The 20,261-nt window shown below is 41.0% G+C and overlaps 2 protein-coding genes across 12 annotated transcripts in view; both read right to left on the minus strand.

Moving 5' to 3' along the window:
• Positions 1–991: 991 nt before the first annotated feature.
• On the minus strand, positions 992–11,655 carry LOC310737894 (uncharacterized protein). 2 transcript variants are annotated; one of them, XM_083562636.1, is made up of 3 exons: positions 11,535–11,650; positions 4,537–6,856; positions 992–1,999 (listed from the first exon to the last, which is right to left on the minus strand). In XM_083562636.1, exon 2 carries the CDS (start codon positions 6,808–6,810, stop codon positions 4,675–4,677), a length of 2,136 nt encoding a protein of 711 aa, XP_083418762.1. In that variant the 5' UTR covers positions 6,811–6,856; positions 11,535–11,650; the 3' UTR covers positions 992–1,999; positions 4,537–4,674. The 2 variants fall into 2 exon arrangements, with proteins under 2 accessions (XP_083418762.1, XP_083418763.1); XM_083562637.1 differs by lacking the exon at positions 992–1,999 and having other exon boundaries at positions 4,458–5,124; positions 5,167–6,856; positions 11,535–11,655.
• A 902-nt stretch (positions 11,656–12,557) lies between these two features.
• Positions 12,558–20,261, minus strand: part of mthfd1a (methylenetetrahydrofolate dehydrogenase (NADP+ dependent) 1a, methenyltetrahydrofolate cyclohydrolase, formyltetrahydrofolate synthetase) — a 35,055-nt gene continuing 27,351 nt past the window's right edge. For 5 of the 10 annotated variants that reach the window (XM_083562617.1, XM_083562621.1, XM_083562623.1 and 2 more), the window contains 3 exons: positions 19,303–19,410; positions 19,082–19,204; positions 13,935–16,272 (listed from right to left, as the gene is read on the minus strand). In XM_083562617.1, coding sequence (XP_083418743.1) covers positions 16,219–16,272; positions 19,082–19,204; positions 19,303–19,410 — 285 coding nt within the window. In that variant the 3' untranslated portion in view covers positions 13,935–16,218. Of the gene's footprint in view, positions 12,687–13,934; positions 16,273–19,081; positions 19,205–19,302; positions 19,411–20,261 lie in introns of those variants that run through there. The other 5 variants (XM_083562620.1, XM_083562619.1, XM_083562616.1 and 2 more) reach the window with 5 other exon arrangements.

Genomic DNA, 20,261 nt, shown 5'->3' on the forward strand with positions numbered 1-20,261 from the left:
AACGTGTGAGGGTGTGTATGGGCTCGATCGGTATGAGGGTGGAGGAACGTGTGAGGGTGTGTATGGGCTCGATCAGTATGAGGGTGGAGGAACGTGTGAGGGTGTGTATGGGCTCGATCAGTATGAGGGTGGAGGAACGTGTGAGGGTGTGTATGGGCTCGATCGGTATGAGGGTGGAGGAACGTGTGAGGGTGTGTATGGGCTCGATCAGTATGAGGGTGGAGGAACGTGTGAGGGTGTGTATGGGCTCGATCAGTATGAGGGTGGAGGAACGTCTGAGGGTGTGTATGGGCTCGATCAGTATGAGGGTGGAGGAACGTGTGAGGGTGTGTATGGGCTCGATCAGTATGAGGGTGGAGGAACGTGTGAGGGTGTGTATGGGCTCGATCAGTGTGAGGGTGGAGGAACGTGTGAGGGTGTGTATGGAAGCTCAGAGTCACAAATGTTTGTTAGCTATAGTAGCTGAAGGGAGCTGAAGGGTCAATCTGAAATTTCCTTTCCTTCTGCATTTTTTATGATCAAAAATACACCAATAATAAAAAGTTGCACGGTTATTTATGGAGTTTATGATCTTGGTGTCACAAAGATAATTTTCTTTCCCTAATATTAAAATTAAAGAATACGAATCAAATAAAAGTAATAAACGAGGGAACGATTCTTTCATCTTTCAGTGTACATATTCATTGATCTCGCTTTACCACTAGAGGGAAACGTGTGCTTCCGGATTCACAACCATCTTCTGACTTTCCCAACGTTACCCTCCGGAAAGCAGATTTTTTCCGGCGTCTCAGGAGACACTTCGAGGCCCGACCTTCAGCAGGATCTCCAGAGCGTAGCTCATTTCCCTGCACGGTTTACATTTCCATACGGATCTAATCCACAGGAAGATAAATGGCTTCTTTCCCTGCCTGCTCTTTCACCACACATTTCCCTTTATTCAAAACCTTCACTTCAAAGATTCTTTTGCATCGAAACCCAAAGCTTATCGAGATTCAACCTGGGAATGTTCTTTTATTTTTATTTTAATTCACATGAAGATTAATTTAGAAGTTGTTTGGAAAAAAAAGAGGGGAAAAAAAAAACATGGGTTCTCCATCGCTATAGAAACGAGGCTTACGTTGCAGTGATAGGAGAGATAATGTCACGTTCCCGGCTAAAAATATCACACAACTGTGGGAGAAGTAATAAAAAAAACGCATGTAGATCTTTTGAAATATACATCGTTATATACACAGTGCCGCCAAAAGTATTGGGACACGCACCGTTTCCATCCGCCGCTGTTTTTTCCCCCCCAAACTCCCAGTGGCACACGATTGTATCGCACGTGTTTGGCGGCAAAATTTTCCTTTACTTCAATCAGGTGACCCAAATGTGTTCCAGCATGACAATGCGCCTGTGCAGCTTCATGAAGATACATTGGGGATGGAAGATCTCCTGCTAGAGAGCTCCAAACCAATTGAAGAGCTTTTTGGATGAATATGAACCTGCATCAGAACTGGACTTTACTAAGACCCCTGTGGCTGAATGAACCTCCACAAAATCTAGAGGAACATCTAGTACTTAAAGTACTTTATTTATCTACATTTACACACTATGACCTTCAAAATTGTCCGACAGCAATACATCGCCCCCAGCGTTCTTCTGAAACGTGTCCTGGAAGTCTTTGGGAACTCACGTGTAAGGAGAGCTCGGTGACAGGGTGGTCAGAATAGCAGACGTGGTAACGCACGTGTTGCACGTCTCCTGATGTGTGCAGGACCATAAACTTTGGCACACTGACTTATGAAGTTCGGTGCTCCCTGTGACTGTGCATCCAATCTGTTGGCATGTTACTAAACTGGTCTTGGAACCTTTTGAATTCACCTCATATTATAAGTGAAAACAAAGACTGGATGTGGAGTGCGACGTTCAAAAAGAAGCACATGTAGTGTTTTTTTTGCTACTGCTAATATATGCTAAATAATGCGCATATTTACAGTTTTTTTGGATTGCTTACACACTAAAATTAAAAGTAGTACACTATTAGCAATACCTTACACTCAAGAGGCAAAACATCAGCCCATATTTGCACAACTATAAGCACAATGTCAACCGCACACTTGTTGCAAAACTCTACACACAGTGATTTGCAAAACACTAAACACATTTAACATACATTACACACAAAAATCTATCATGAAGTCACCTCCTTGCAATACCAAAGCACTGACTGTCAAATTACTGCACCGTCCAACCAATTGGTTCAACACAGTCATCAGGAGTGCAAACACTTGTTTGCTTAATTGCAGACACACCAATCAGGTGTATAAGCACTATAAAAAGCAGCAGGTGAGTTCATCGGTCTTCAAGCACAATGGAAAGAGTCAGAGAAAGAGTAAGACGAGGAGGAGAACGAGGAGAACGAGGAGGAGGACAAGGAGGAGGAGGAAGGGGAGGAAGAGGAGTCAACAGAGGAGGAAGGGGAGGAAGAGGAGTCAACAGAAAAGGAAGGGGAGGAAGAGGAGTCAACAGAGGAGGAAGGGGAGGAAGAGGAGTCAACAGAGGAGGAAGAGGAGTCAACAGAGGAGGAAGGGGAGGAAGAGGAGTCAACAGAGGAGGAATCAACAGAGGAAGAGGAAGAGATGGAGGCCATTCTGGAGGTAGAGGTAGAGGAAGAGGAAGACAAGAAGGTGCTCAAAGAGGACCGAATCTGACAAATGATATCCGCGCAACATTGGTTGACCACGTTGTCAACCACGGCCTGACGGTGAGGGAGGCTGGACTGCGAGTACAGCCGAATCTAAGCCGATACACAGTGGCAAGTGTGATAAGAACATTTCGACTGGAAAATAGGTATTGTAAAAATATCATCATATCAAAAACATCTGCACGGTTTCATTAACTGCTCACAGTAATGTATTCTATGCACTATCAGCACTTCTGTTACCTTTTCCTGTGAAATTACTGTACTATTGTATACTGTTTTCTTTTGCTACATAGGATTGAGGGTCAGGAACGACAAGGGGGAAGGCCTCCTATGTTCACAGAACAGCAAGAGAGGGAGCATGATTTTGAACATGGTTTTGGCCAACAATGCTATAACACTCAATCAGCTCCAAGCTAACATTGTCAATAACCATGCCAGTTTCAACGATATCCATCAGGTCTCAACATCAACACTGGCACGCATCCTAAAAAAAGACATCTTCAAATGAAGCACATTTATCGAGTGCCTTTCGAGCGCAATTCCGAAAGGGTGAAACGACTGCGGCATGATTCTGCAGAGGATGTATTCACTTTAGCAGTGTGTTCTTGCATACTGTCTCATAATCTTTTACTGTACTGTAATATGTATACCAGATCTACACTGAACTACACAATTTTGCATGACACTGTTTTTCAGATAGTTTTACAAATGGATGGAGAGGAGATCCAGCATGAGTTCATTTACGTAGATGAGGCTGGGTTCAACCTATCGAGAACACGAAGGAGGGGAAGAAACATTATTGGCCACAGGGCTATAGTCAATGTCCCAGGGCAACATGGGGGTAATATAACACTCTGTGCAGCCATTACACAGAATGGGGTCCTCCACCGCCATGCCCATATGGGCCCTTACAACTTAGCACTCATACTTACATTCTTGTACCAATTGCACAACATAACAGCAGCAAATCAAAACGATCATATGCAATACATTGTTGTCTGGGACAATGTGTCTTTCCACCGCTCTGCTCTGGTTCAGAACTGGTTTCAGCAACATCCACATTTCACCGTCCTATATCTTCCACCATACTCTCCATTCCTCAACCCTATAGAAGAGTTTTTCTCGGCATGGCGGTGGAAGGTATATGATCTCTGTCTCCAGGCTGAGGTACCTACCCCTCATCCAAGCCATGGAGGAGGCCTGTGACCAGATGGAGGTAGCAGCAATGCAAGGATGCATTGCCTACGATGTTGATGAGATTCTCTGGCCAGATCCAGCTAGGCGAAGAGACAATGTCTAGTTCTTTTTGTTTTTTTACAGTGAACTTACAGTACAATACGTGAAGGGACGTTTTGTTACAGTATTATGAATCTCCATGTCAACAATTTGGGCGTGTTGACAAATGAATAAGTTTCTTCAGTCTGCAACATTGGTCTTGTGTAGTGTTTGGTGAATTTACATTATATTTGTACTTTATTGATGGTAGCCTACTCTAATCATAGGGAAGTAGAAGTGCTAAAAGTGTTTTAGGTTTATCACAGCAGAGTGTAACTCGTGCAAACAAAGTATAGAAATGTGAAACGTGTGTGTTTCATATGATAACAAAGTGTGGTTTTTACACAGAAGTGTATAGTTTTTACAAGAGTGTTTAATTATGCAAGGGATCTGTAGTGTTTTGCTAATTGGGTGTGTGGTTGTGCTAATTGTGTGTAGTGTTTTGAAAATCGTGCTTAAGCAATCCAAAAAAACTGTATTATAATGACGTGAATAAATAGGATAAATAGGATTTTCTGATTTTTGGTGCGCCTTTATTATATCAAGAAACAGCTGGAAAACGGTTACAAAGGCACGAACATGCAGCTAACAATAATTACACGCTAACTCATCTAGCATTGAGTAATAAATAACAAACACTGATAAGGCTGTAATTCATGGCCAGTACCGTGTGTGTGTGTGTGTGTGTGTGTGTGTGTGAGTGTGTAAGAGTATTAGACATGATCTTGATCCAGAGATCTCTGCGGCTCGGCCAAAAGCTGTTCCATGGCACCGCTAATAGCTGCACGGACCAACGACAAAGCCGTCTGAGCAAGCAGGATCTCAGAAATCCGACGTTCCGGGGAGATCTTCAAGGCGAAACAGGATCCATTCAGCAGGACGAGAGGAGACAAGGTGCCATGCTGCGGTGGTGTGTCTTCAAAAAGCTCGTCGTTCTCCTCGTCCAACGAGTGAACGTCATGAGTGATTGTGATGATGGGTTTGTGTTTAAAAGCGCTGGGGTTTTCAAAAGGGACAGCAACTACAATGTTGCCCCCAATGCGATCTTCTGGAGACATCTGAGGAACTTCTAGGGACAACTGGGGAACTCTTGGAGACGTCTGGCCAACTTCTAGAGACATTTGCGGAACTTCATGAGATGTTTGTGAGGTTTTTATAGACGTCTGCGGATCTTCTAGAGACATCTGTTGGTTATTTGGAGACACCTGCAGATCCTCTGGAGACATCTGGGGATCTTCAGGAGAAATTTGGGGATCTCCTGGAGAGACCTGGTGATCTTCTGGATACGTCTGCAGATCCTTTGGAGACATCTGAGGATCGTTTTGAGACATCTGTGGGTTTTCTGAAGAAATCTCGGGATCTTCCTGAGACGTCTGTGGATCTTTTTGAGACAACCATGTTTTTTTTGGAGAAAGGTGCAGATCCTTTAGAGACATCTGAGGATCTTCAGGAAAAATCCGGGGATCCTCTGGAGACATCTGGTGCACCTTTGGCGACTTCTGGGGATCTTCTGGTGACTTTTGGGGATCTTCTGTAAATGTCTGGGGATCTTCTGGAGACTTCTGGGCATCTTCTGGATACACCTGGGGATCTTTTGGAGACATCCGTGGGTTTTCTGGAGACATTTGTGGATCCTTTATAGACATCCGTGAATTTTTAGGAGAAATGCAGGGGCATTCTGGAGACAACTGGGGATCTTCTGGAGACATCTGGGGATCTTTTGAAGACATTTGTGGGTTTTCCAGAGACATCTGCAGATCCTTTCGAGATATTTGGAGAATGTCTGGAGACATCCGTGGATCCTTTGGAGGTATTTGTGTGTTTTCTATAACCTGCAGATCCTTTGGACACATCGGGGGATCATCAGGAGAAATCTGCAGATCTTCTGGACAGATCCGGGAATCTTTCAGATTTGAATTATATTCATCATCCAGTGTTAGTGGAGCCTTGCTTACTTTGAGCTCCACTTCATCTACAAGACATGGGAAGTCAGATTTGGATGGATGATTGTGATCTTCTTGAATGAAGACAGCATTCGAGTCGATGTTCATCTCCAAGAAAATTGTTTCGATAGCCTTGCTCTTGGAATCTTGTGCTCCTGAACAGATCTCGTCATGGATTCTGGTCTCATCCTCATCAATCCTACTTGATCCATTCTGCTGTTCATGGTCATCTGGTGGATCAGCACAAGATATTTCAGTGAAAGTCTCGTGACATCGTCCTGCTCCGTGTTCTTCACGTTCACGCTTGCTTTCTGAGGTAGGTTTTTTAAAGATGCGCCATATTCGCACTTTGAAATTTCTTGTGCTAACCTGCTTTCTGTGTTCTTCTGAATGCTCTGAATGGGTCAGAAGTTCCTTGTCCTGGATGCTGTTATAAGCTTCGCGGTCCACCTTAACTTTCGTTTCCAATTTCTTTCCCTTCCTAACGCAGGAGAAAATCCGTCTAATGGTTGCTCCGGCTTTGCTTCTTCTCCGTCTTTTCTTCACATTTTCCTCCAAATTGGAAGTTGCTTCCAAACCCTCGCCCTGAAGATCCATGCAAGTTCCTCCTTCATGTTCAATAGTTTCAGAACTTTTAGGATTCGTCAGTTCGTGCATTTCAGGGCTTTGCTTTGTCATGTCTGACGGTGTCTCTTTGCAGTCGTCATGTTGTCTGTGCTTTCTTGATTTCTTCTCATCTTGACCTGGAGACCGGTTGGATTTTCCCAACAGGAGACGTGGTGGTCCGGTAAGTTTTCTCTTCAAGCCTGTTTTCTCCTGGAATGCTCCACCATCGCTTTCTTCATTTGCCATCAGGGCAGGTAGGTTCCCTTCCGCAGCTGTGAGGAACCCGTATCCAGGAAACATGAAACAGTTATTCAGAGGTGGCGTCTTTCACGATGGGTTCATAAACCTGCAATGCAAGAACAAAAATAACAATCAGGATTTTTTCAGAACGAACATTTGCAGCATTTTCATATACACTCTATAGACCAACGTTTGTGGACACCTGACCATAAGACTGTTAAAATAACCTCCTGGAGTGTGTTTGTGAAGATTCCTTTAGCCACAAGGGTGTTAGTAAAGTCAGGTACTGATGTAGGTGAGAAGATGAGGAGGTCTGTGGTGCAGTCAGTGTTCACATTCACCCCAAAGGTGTTCAATGGGATCTTATAACAGGAGATCTTCCACTCCAACCCATAAAGAGCAGATCATGGAGATGGCTTTGTGCACAGGGTTTGTATTGTCATGCTGGAACAGGTTTAGGTCTTCTAGGTTCTAGATCTAAAATTAGGGGGAAATGTTATGTTTCAGCATCCAAAGATGTCCGATTCAATTGTGTGCCTTCAACTTTGTGGTAACAGTTTGGAGAAAAAACACTTATGGGTGGAAAAGACAGGTGTCCCAATACTTTATTTTTTATGGAAAACTATGGATTTGTAAGGGTTCTTGAAGGGGCTTGTTGTATAATTATGGGTTCTCACTATCCACAAAATGTTCTACTTAGAACCCTTTCTTATAAGAACATTTATTTCATGGGTTCCATGAACAACTTTACAGATTCTCTCAAAAAAAGAAAAAGCATTTTTACTTTCCATTACTCTCTCTTGTACAAACAACAAAGGTTCTTCATGGGTTCTTGAGAGTACACTGGCTAATTAATTCTCCCTAGTGCCCTAAAATAATTCTATTCAGAACCGCTTTTACTATTTCAAGAGAGGAATGGGTTGTGGTTTGAAAACGTCCTGAAGATACCCAAGTTCTCAAGATTGCTTTGAATAAAAGTTCTTTAAAGGATTTATGGATAAATTAAAGACCTTCCACAAAGAGGTTCCACAAAGTGAACCAAAACCTCACTCTTAACATTATCCCAGAAGGTAACTATAAAACATTAAAACATTAGCCAATTGAAGATCTTTGCTTCCAAATAGCTGGCCCTACTCAGAAGTCTTTTTTCAAAGAACAATCTTGTATATTATTCTTTTAATAACATTTAAGCAGTTTTCACAAAGGTTTACACATTCCTGAAGTTTATATCTGAGCTAAACTGAATTATATTAGAGCTAAACTGAATTATATCGGAGCTAAACTGAATGATATCAGAGCTAAAGTGAATTCACTTTGATATAATTCAGTTTAGAATTTATATAATTCAGTTTAGCTCTATAAAAATAAACTGAATTATATCATAGCTAACCTTATCTAATCATATTAGAGCTAAAGTAAATTATATCAATGCTAAATTCGAATTATGTTAGCATTAAGCCAAATTATATCAAAGCTAAACTGAAGTATATCAGAGCGAATCCGAATTATATCAGAGCTAAACTGATTTATATCAAACTGAACCTGTTTTATATCAGAGCAACTTTTATAAATGCTTAATCGAATGATCTAAATGCTAATCATATTAGAGATAAAGTAAATTATATCAATGCTAAATCGAATTACCGTATATTAGCATTAAACCAAATTATATCAGTAATAAATCTGAATTATATGAAAGCTAAATCCAAATTATCTCAGAGCTAAACAGAAATGAAACAATGGTAAACTGAATTTTATTAGCGCTAAACCAGATAGTATCAGTGTTGAACTAAAGCATATAATGAATAATATCAGAAAATTCCAAGTCTTAAATGCATGTAAGTTTCCATCCCAAGTATTAACAAAACACACACACACACACACACACACACACACACACACACACACACACACACACACACACACACAGGTCTTACTGAACATTTTGAAATAATTAATTACTGGGATGATTGAAGTGACAGATCAATAAGCCGCTGTATTGACTTTATTGACTGCGTGTTTTTCTATAGATAAACAACAACGGCAATTCAATTTAGCTAATTACACACACACACACACACACACACACACACAGAGAGAGAGAGAGAGAGAGAGAGAGAGAGAGAGAGAGAGAGAGAGAGAGAGGGAGTTTCTTCTCACAGATGAGGAGAAAAATAATTGTGCTCTTTGTACACCTTGAACTGCATTTAAAATACAAGGATGCATGAATATTCACGAATATGTAAATCAGGAGATATCACTGGCATAACTAGCATAACTAGCACGCATGTGTCACAGATCAACACATTTTCTCAGCAGTGTAATTTTGAGTATATTTAAAAAAGCCAACCAAAGCAGTTATTTTTACACATTTGGGAGACAAATAGTGCTGAACTATTTTATTTATTTGATCTCCTGCAGGAAAATCTTCTAAACAGAAGATTTTTGGGAATGTTTGACATTCTGTTTTAAAGTGATGTACTTTCCACATGTACAGTTTAAAAAATCTCTCAGTAGAAGGACACTGGGATAAAACAGTAGAAGATCAGTATAAGTCTTGTAGAAGGTTAGTAGGAGATCAGTATGAGGCTGGTAAAAGGTCAGTAAGAGTCTGTAGGAGGTCAGAAGGAGGCCAGTAAGAGGTCAGCAGAAGGTCAGTAGGAAGCCTGTCAGAGGTCAAAAGGAGGCCAGTAGGAGGTCAGTAGGAAGCCTATAGGAGGTCAGTAGGAGGCCTGTAGGAGGCTAGTAAGAGATAAGTAGGAGGTCAGTAGGAGGCCTGTAGGAGGCCAGTAAGAGGTCAGTAGGAGGCCTGTAGGAGGTCAGTAGGAGGTCAGTAGGAAGCCTGTAGGAGGTCAGTAGGAGGTCAGTAGGAAGCCTGTAGGAGGTCAGTAGGAGGTCAGTAGGAAGCCTGTAGGAGGTCAGTAGGAGGCCTGTAGGAGGCTAGTAAGAGGTCAGTAGGAGGTCAGTAGGAAGCCTGTAGGTCAGTCGGAGGCTGGTAGGAGGCTCCAGAACATTGGTAAAAGCTACATATAGAGCATGTGCTTCTTCAGACAACAAAATGAAGGAAAACTCATGTATAACAATACCTGTATAACATGAGTAAATAAATTAATGACGGTTAATAAGTGTTAGAGTTTTATCATGCCCGAACCAAAACCTTTGAACAAAAATCTCGGATAGTTTTTCCATGCGATCTACGAGGCCCGTGGTGTCTTTTCTAAACAACAAAGAATCACACAGAATGGTGCATATGTTCTTCTTCAGTGTAATGCAGATAACAGACAAGTAAATATACACAGTAAAAAAAACCTGACCTTAAACTATTCCTGATTGGGTAAGAAGGCATAATAACCGGATATGTGTGAGTCCAGACAAAGACTTTCTGTATACATTACATACTCACATCGTAAACATCCTATAGACACTGAACACACAACATAGGAATGTGTGTTTAGAGAACATGTGTGAGGCTCATCTTAATACTAACAATAATCCAATGTGGACATCACAAGAATAATACTAGGAATAAAAGAATCAAGTATAAGAGTCATATGTATGTAAAAGAATCAGGTTTAAGAAACACACGTGAAGATGTTCCAGTAATGCCATCAACCCCAACCAATGGGATTCATGTACACCTCCCTGGAGAAGTCTGGTCAGAAGTGGTCTTCGTGAAGGAATTGCCGCCAAAAGGCCAAACCTCCGACATGGAAACAAGGTTAAACAAATAGCAGCAGGAGCTCTGGACTGATAAGTCACAATCTGAAATATTTGTATGTAGCAGGATGCAGGATGTTTGCTGAAATGCTGGACAGCGGTAAAATAGTGAGCATTTACAGGTAACAGTGAAGCATGGTGGTGGTTTCCTGCAGGTTCAGGGATGCATTTTGTTCACGTTATTGCAGATGTGTTCACGATTAATGGTGTGCTGAGAAACACAGGAGTGCAGATACTTCTCAATCATGCAGTACCATCAGAGATGCGTCTGATTGGCCCTGAATTTATTCTGCAGCAGGAGAACGACTGCAAACATACAAATCCAGTAAAAGATCTATCTTGAGTGTAGAGAAAAACAAAGCGTCCTGAAAGTGACCGTTTTGGTTCCCACAGAATCCCGATCTCAACCAATCATCAATCATCTCAATCATCTTCGAGGTTGTCTGGGATTAGATGAAGAGAGAGAAGGATTTGAGGAGCTTACATGCACAGAAGATCTGTGCTTAGTCTCTAAGATGTTTGGAACAAACCTACCTGCAGAGTTCCTTCAAAAATGGTGAAAGTGTAGGAGAATTGATGTTAGTTTGCAGGCCATATTTTTTGTTGATAATAAGAGACTATTAACACTTAAATTCTTTAATGCATTCTCATTTTAAAGCATTTATTCACAAGTACCTAAAGGGTATAAACTCCATATAGGATGCTGTCAAGTTCTCAAAGCTGCAACCATCAGTACATGGGTTCTGAAGCTAATACGCTCAAGTCATCATCATATACTGTAATGATTTAAAACAGTTTTATTTTTTAAACTAAAATGTAAATTTTTCACTGATATTTCTGAAAAAGTGAATCAGCATGCCAGAGGAGGTGATCATTCCAACCTACTCTCACCTGGAGCACTTTCCAGATGATCGAACCTTTCCATTTGATGTGCACACGAGTCGCTCTGCAGAATAAAGTTTGTGCCGTTTGCATGAAACAGAGCATCATGTTTGAAAATCCTGAAGTGTGAAGAAACTGAAGATTGCATGCAATAAAAATAGAGAAAAGCATTCAGCATCACTTACCCGTGTACCGGAGCGCGCTCTGACGGAGCTCGATGTGCGAGTGGTTGGTGTGTGTGTGTGTGTGTGTGTGTGTGTGTGAGGAGCTCAGCGTGCGGCTCATCAGTTTCCATAACAACCGGCTGACTGACAGTTCCTGATGACGTCACTCCGGTGGCTTTTATAGCAGCGCTGACGCTGACGTCACGACCGAATCGCAGTGTCGATTTCCCAGCAGTTTGGATTTAAAGGAGATGATAAGGTTTACACTGCTGTCCATGGTTTTCAGAGACTATTTACAAAGGCATCTTCGTCTGGAGAAAACGACAAGTGTAACGTGAAAAAAACGGAATTGTCTCCCTGGAAATGCGAATACAGAAAGAAAACTATACATATATGTTATAGATATAAATGTATTATATTTATTCAATATAGAAATCATTTAATCAAGAGTATAAATCACATGCGGAAATAACTGAGGCCAGTTAAAGGCTGCTAGAATTCCAGTGAAAGGTCAGTAGGAGGCCAGTAGAAGTCCAGTAAGATGTCAGTTGGAGGCTGCACAAAGTCCATTAGAATGTCATTAGGAGGCTGCTAGAAATCCAGTAGGAGGCCAGTAGAAGGTCGGTAGGAGGTTGCTAGAAGTCCAGTAGGAGGCCAGTAGAAGGTCGGTAGGAGGTTGCTAGAAGTCCAGTAGGAGGCCAGTAGAAGGTCGGTAGGAGGTTGCTAGAAGTCCAGTAGGAGGCCAGTAGAAGGTCGGTAGGAGGTTGCTATAAGTCCAGTAGGAGGCCAGTAGGAGGCTGCTAGAAGTCCAGTAGGAGGCCAGTAGGAGGTTGCTAGAAGTCCAGGAGAAGGTCAGTAGGAGGCTGCTAGAAGTCCAGTAGGAGGCCAGTAGAAGGTCGGTAGAAGGCTGCTAGAAGTCCAGTAGGAGGCCAGTAGGAGGCTGCTAGAAGTCCAGTAGGAGGCCAGTAGAAGGTCGGTAGAAGGCTGCTAGAAGTCCAGTAGGAGGCCAGTAGGAGGCTGCTAGAAGTCCAGTAGGAGGCCATTAGGAGGCTGCTAGAATTCCAGTAGGAGGCCAGTGGAAGGTCGGTAGGAGGCCAGTAGAAGTCCAGTAAGAGGTCAGTAGAATCATGTGGAATTCAGCATGTATAAGCCTGAAATAAGCTTTAATTAAAGCTTGACCAGACATGAGTGAAAGTCAGAACCCACTGATAATACAGATATAAAAATCCTACTCTCTCTGTGAAATTAAATGACACTTATTATTGCAAATTATAAAATGCCACTTATTATTGCTTTACACACCCTCATGGTTAATTTATAGTTAAATGTTCTATGACGTGTGTGTGTGTGTGTGTGTGTGTGTGTGTGTGTGTGTGTGTGTGTGTGTGTGTGTGTGTGTGTTTTCTCTTGGTCAGTGTGTGTTCTCAGGGCTATTAATACTTTAATAGACTTTTATCCACACGTTTGTTCTTGGCTCCTTGAAACATCCCTGTTTTGGATTTTCAATTCAGTGTAACTGCATTATTCAGTTCGAGGCTCGAAACCATCACCAGATACTATTTTAGCCCTAAAGCCTGAGTGCTGAAGCCCAGAGATGTTCTGAAGCTTGGGTTTAAACATACAGCCCTCCAGTGTTAACCTGAATCACAGGTCTATAATATAATGATAGAAACATAGAAATAATTGTATTAATATATAAAGAATGAGGTCAGTGTTATTCAATAACACTAATTACAGTCGTTTAATTATTACAGAAAAACAAAAAACTTTTGAACCATTTATAGTTACATTCAAGTTCCTGACACTGATACTGGAGACTCCTTCTGTCTGTGTTAAATAAATCTCCTGACGAAAAGGAAATTTCTCCATAATAATAAAAAAACGTCTTTACATGGAGCGCCCGCTATAGAGTCCCTGTGACTGAGCTGTTACTACAGAAACGGTAACACGAACCTGCTGTTAATGAACATGAAGCATCTTCTGACCAATCAGAATGAAGTATTCAGCAGTACTGATATTAAAAGTATTTGATATTTCGGATTGATCAGATTTATATCGTTATAGTCTTTAAAAAGCCTGACTTCCTTTTTTTCCTTTTGTAAACAAAACATTCTTAGAATTCGAAAGAAAATGTTTTTAAATATGGCAGAAAATACACTATGCAGCCGAAAGTATTGGGTTTCTGACATTCCAGCCATTTTTTGGTTCTTCAACTGTTCTTCAACCCACAATTGTATCTTTTTGATGCATTTGGTAGCATGAAATTTTCACTTCCTGCTGTAGAACTCCAAATCTACTGAACACCTTTGGAATGTCTTATTTTTGCCCTTCCCTCCTCCCTTCTTTATTCTGTTCATCCATCCCTCTTTTTCCCTTTTCTCCCTTTTCTCCCTCCCTCCCTCCCTCCCTCCCTCCCTCCCTCCCTCCCTTTCTTTCTTTCTTTCTTTCTTTCTTTCTTTCTTTCTTTCTTTCTTTCTTTCTTTCTTTCTTTCTTTCTTTCTTTCTTTACATAGGTTGGAGTGGGAAATCTCCTGCTATAGAGCTATTGAACACCTTTGGGATGCCCTTTTCTATTTGTCCTTCCTTCCTTCCTTCCTTCCTTCCTTCCTTCGTTCCTTCCTTCCTTCCTTCCTTCCTTCCTTCCTTCCTTCCTTCCTTCCTTCCTTCCTTCCTTCCTTCCTTCACTCTACTCATTCTCCCTTCCTCCAAACCACCCTCTTCTGCCATAGAGCTTTCTTTCTTTCTGTACATGAGTTGAAGTGGAAGATCTCCTGCTATAAACCCTATTGAACACCTTTGGGTTTAATGTGAACTCTGACTGCACTCCACAAATCCTCCTCACCTTTTCACCCACATCAGTACCTGACTTTACTCCCACCCTGTCTGAACCAATCTTCACAAAATGTCCACAAAATCTAGCAGAACATCTTCCCAGAAGAGGATGAGGTTATTATAACAGTAAATGGGGACTCGATGTGGAATGGGTTGTTCAAGAAGTAAATGGTGAGCTGTCCACAAACTTTTGAATGACATTATTAGATGTTTAGAAATAGAAAGTTACTGATTATTAATAAAAAAAATACGATTCAGTGGGTTTTATAGTAAATTCACAGCTGTAGCGTTTGACTTATGAATCACTAGATGTATATTAGTCATATTATTAGACCTCACACACACACACACACACACACACACACACACACACACACACACACACACACACACACACACACACACACACAAAGCCTCCGAGTTGCAGCTGCTTCTGGGCTCATGTGCAGGAGTGTTTAAAGACACAATGCATTTTTCAGAAGCTCCTCTTCCAAAATAATGGAACTCGAACCTGAAATTAAAAATAAATCCAGTAACTGATAAAACCTTCTCCGCTTCACCACAATCGTGATCTTCTAGCTAAAAATGCCCAGTCTAGAACATCTCTGGTTTATCTGGTTGTACCTTGAGTATAAGGTTCTTTGTAGACAACAAGACTATAAAACATTGTTGTAAAAGCAGTTATGATGTGTTATACAGGCTGTTATAACTGCTTTATGTAATGTACCTGGCAAGTCTCAAACCCTCATGCGTCCTTCAGTTCACTCTGTAGACAAAGCTGTTAAAGACGGCTTGAAGAATTTCCTAATCAAGATGAATTTCAAGCTAGAAGATCGTGCTTTTAAACCAAAATATTCTTATAAGCCTTTATAAGCACATATATGGGTTTATATCACTTGTAATACCAGGTTTATGCAGGTATCAGAACCATTCTCCATATGAAAATTTATAACAGTTCTAAATAAAATAAAAGGAATTGGTGTATTAGTCCGGCATAACCTTATGCTGTTGTCATAGATGTTCATTTCAGTGTTATAAGCAGACATAGGAAATGTTCTGTGTTTTTAAAGGTCTACAGCTGCAATGACAATATGGAAAGTGGTGGCTCACAAGTTAAGCTTCTTGGTTAGTGGTCAGATGGTCGTAGGTTCAAGATGTTCAAGCTGAGGATTATGATCATGCCCCTTTCTTCTTTCTGGACCTGCCTGATGGTTCATGGATGCATGAACAGTTTCAAGATCCATAATGTTACTGAGCCGAACCATGAAGATGGATTTGGACTGTTATTAATATGAACAGTTCAGGGCTACTGTTGCTATGAACAGTTTTTGCATTCAAGTGTCCAGCAGTAAACAGTTGATAACCTTAACAATTATGGAATTATAATGAAAGGACATTTGATGTTGAGGATGATGTTCAACCAGGAGAGGTGATAGAAGATCGTGATTAAAGCATTAGACTTTAAATATGAAGGTCATGAGTTTAAATCCTAGACACACCAAGCTGCCACTCGTTAGCTGTATAAATGAGAAAAATGTAAGTCGCTCTGGTTAAGGGCGTCTGCCAAATGCCATAATTATTCCCTGAGTCAGGTTCCTCTCAAGGTTTCTCCCTCATAACCATCTCAGGGAGTGTTTCCTTGCCACTGTCTTGCTCATTAGGGATAAGATTTTAACGGTATATTTGAAATCAATTCAATTCTGTATAGCTGCTTTGGGACAAAAATCTTCGAAGTTATAGAAAAGCTATAGAAATAATAATTCCTAATAAGTGCTTATAGACAGCTTATAGGTTTACGAGCTGTCATGAAGGGTAGATCTATAGGTTGAAACGATAGACTTACCTAAAAGAAAGGAGTGTCTAGGTGTTCCTCTCAAGGTAACTGTCGAAAAGCAAACGGCCACCTCGGATCTTCAGGATGTTTTCCCTGTAAAAAGTTCATAATTGACTTATAATGTTCATAAGTCTTCCGTGACATTTGCATAAGATGACATTATATGACATCATATGCATCATCCTACATTAACATGACCTTGTTCAAGTGTTGGCAACCATAAAGTGTGATCTGAACTGTTTTATCATTAAATTGACAGGTCTTTCTTGACATAAGGCTGTTATAACACTGCATGATATCATGACAATGATTATATGTATTTCTTGGAGTTTCTGCTATGTCAGTCACATAACGAATGATGTGACTTTAAAGACATGCTATTGCTCTAATTCAGAGCAAATTCATGAAGAGCTTGTCTTGGGTTATGCAGCCCTATGAACATGGCCTTCAAGATTTACTCCATTAATCATACAACAAATAGCATTTATAAGATTATTCTGTCAAAATAAAAGCCCAAGGAAAAATACTAAACATACCCCTGTCATAAGGGCGTCATACCCACAGAGGAAGTGATAATATTATTTTTCAAAAGCATTTGTCACATGACATAGATATACATAACACTGTTATAACTTAACCATATGTCTATGGCTGTAGTGAAATTAATTATTAAACATTATAAACATTCCAGCATCACACGACAAAATTTGTCACATGACATAGGCATGCAAAACTGCGTTATTAGCATCTTAAGACAGTCTTAGGTCAGCATCATCAAATGGTACATTAATGAATTATTACAGTATACACATTTTAAATGCCATACTAACATCTGTCATGTGAGATATACATGAATAACTGTGTCATTAGGGCTTTTGCATTATAAAGGTCATTCATACATATTAATGGCAACAAGAGATATGTCACCTGGCATAGATATACATAACTGTCATAAGACAATCTCATATCAACAACATAACATAGCTGTACATATAGTACTTATTAAACAGTATAAACTTTCTAGTCATGTGACATAGACAGGCATAAAGTATCATACTATGTCATAACAGTTTAAAACTGTCACTGGTAGTTATGTCTTGACATAGACTTGTCATAAAGGCTTGCCATTAAAATGGAACTACTGAGCACCATGAGAAAAGTCTTATCTGCACAGAATGTCGGTTTATCAGATATAGAGGGGTTATGCAGGTGTCGTATAGGTGTCATAACACCTTCAAAATGTTTTCTCTCATAGGCCTGATTCACATCTGCACCATAAAACGAATAAGACCATCTGGTGGAACCTGAACCGAGACTTGATCCTCACTTTATTTTTAAAACATGCAGAATGAGAGAAGGAAGAAAAAGAAGAGAAAGAAGACACAGTATAAAAGGCTGATCTATAAATGCTCTGAACACAGTTAGGTCACTTGGATCAATGTTGGCTCTCGCTGAGGTTCTGGAGCTTCTGCGTAGACTTGCAACCTAGCAACACGTCCGGATAAAAATATCCGCTCCACGCGTGACCAGTGTGAGGCACATTCTCTCAGACTCATCAGCGACCACTCTCTTACTCGCTGTACAGTGTGTGTGTGTGTGTGTGTGTGTGTGTGTGTGTGTGTGTGTGTGTGTGTGTGTGTGTGTGTGTGAGAGAGAGATACGATATAGATGGTTAGATGTTTTCTAGAAAAGTTTGACATCATTATATAAAATACCCTTACAGACAGGTATAGAGGCCTCGCCTCCTTTATCTCCTTTCTATGTGAAGACATGAAGATACTGGCTTTCCTGACTGACACCAAGGACACACCCCCTTCACTGACATTCACATACAATAGAGACACTCCTCCTTCATTTAGACTGAAATGCAGTAAGGACACGCCCCTTCAATGAGACTGACATACAGTAGGGACATGCCCCCTATACTGAGACTAAAATGCACTAAGGACACGACCTCTTCACTGACACACACTAAGGACACGCCTCCTTTACTTAAACTGACATGTACTAAGGACACACCTTCTTCACTGACACTGACATACACTAAGGACATGCCCCCTTCACTGACACACACTAAGGACACGCCTCCTTTACTTAAACTGACATACACTAAGGACACGCCCCTTCACTGACACTGTCATAGACTAAGGACACGCCTCCTTTACTAATACTGACATACACTAAGGACACACCCCTTCACTGATACTGACATACACTAAGGACACGCCCATTTACTGATACTGACATAAATTAAGGACACACCCCTTCACTGACACTGTCATAGACTAAGGACACGCCTCCTTTACTAATACTGACATACACTAAGGAGACACCTCTTCACTGATACTGACATACACTAAGGACACGCCCATTCACTGATACTGACTGACACTAAGGACACACCCCCTTTACTGACATTCACATACAATAGAGACACTCCTCCTTCATTTAGACTGAAATGCAGTAAGGACACGACCTCTTCACTGACACACACTAAGGACACGCCTCCTTTACTTAAACTGACATGTACTAAGGACACACCTCCTTCACTGACACTGACATACACTAAGGACACGCCCCCTTCACTGACACACACTAAGGACACGCCCCCTTCAGTTATACTGACATACACTAAGGACACGCCCCCTTCACTTATACTGACATACACTAAGGACACGCCCCCTTCACTGACACTGATATACACTAAGGACATGCCTCCTTTACTGATACTGACATACACTAAGGACACGCCTCCTCCTTCACATACAGCCACACATAGACACAGATCTGACAAATCTTTACAGTGCTACATGAGTGTGTGTGTGTGTGTGTGTGTGTGTGTGTGTGTGTGTGTGTGTGTGTGTGTGTGTGTGTGTGTGTGTGACATGGGTGTAAAGCTCACCATGTTTGGTTGACAGCAGAGAAATCCTGCTCCTGCGAAAGCCTGGATGTCTGAAATGGGCACCATCTTCACGTCGGCGTCGTTCCTCACGTGACTGATGCACACTGGGTAATTTCCAAAACCCTGTGAAAATCACGTACGAAAAAGTGACAGACTTTAGTTTGTGAATCAAACCAGGAGATTTTCTCAAATCTGATCTAAGCATTTAGAATAAAGTCTACCTGCTTCACATACAGATCCAGCTTCTCTTCAGCTTCAGCAGACAACTCCACATCTTCAGCACCAAACATCTGCCAGGCTGCTCTTCTCATCTTCTCTTCCACAGACATCTAAAACATATACAGATACATATAGGCATAGAGGATAATAATTGATGATGATGATGATGATGATGATGATGATGATGATGATAATTTGATGATGATGAAGATGAAGATGATGTGATGATGATGATGGAGATGATGAGAATGATGATAATTTGATGATGATGAAGATGAAGGGTGTTTAGTACAGATATGTGCTGATAATGAAACAGCTCTAATTTAGAGGTGATAATGAACTTCCCCACAGACTCACACTGCAGCCTGAGACCTTCTTCATCACCCACATGGACATTTCTCTCTGCATTCTAATGCTGATTCCTGCACTTCGTCTACACTACGGCCTGCTACACCTCTACACAATCACACAACTACATGACTACACAATCACACAACTACACAATCACATGACTACACAATTAAACAATCACACATCTACAGTCACACAACTACATAATCACACAACTACAGTCACACAACTACATAAACACACAGCTATCCAATTACACAAGTAAACATCTACACAACTACCCAAATCCACAACTGCACTATCATACAACAGCCCAATACACAATCACACAATTACATAACCAGACAACACAACACAAATAGACAAAAACATATTCACACAACTATGCAAATTAACAGTGGTGGGCGGTCAGAGCCAGCAAATCCTTCTCTGCTGGAATAAACACTCTCTTGGCTGCACTGCTTCCAGTATGTGTATGCAGATGTTTTTATGTTGATGTAGATGTTTTTGTCCAATCAGATTTCAGCCTCTATGTGCTGCCATGTCAATCTAATCTGCCCAGGGCCTTCATAGTCAGTACTGCTGGACTTTTTACCTCAGTCTCTATTAA

The sequence above is a fragment of the Silurus aristotelis genome, assembly GCF_946808225.1.
Source record: "Silurus aristotelis genome assembly, chromosome: 15".
NCBI classification, from domain to species: domain Eukaryota; kingdom Metazoa; phylum Chordata; class Actinopteri; order Siluriformes; family Siluridae; genus Silurus; species Silurus aristotelis.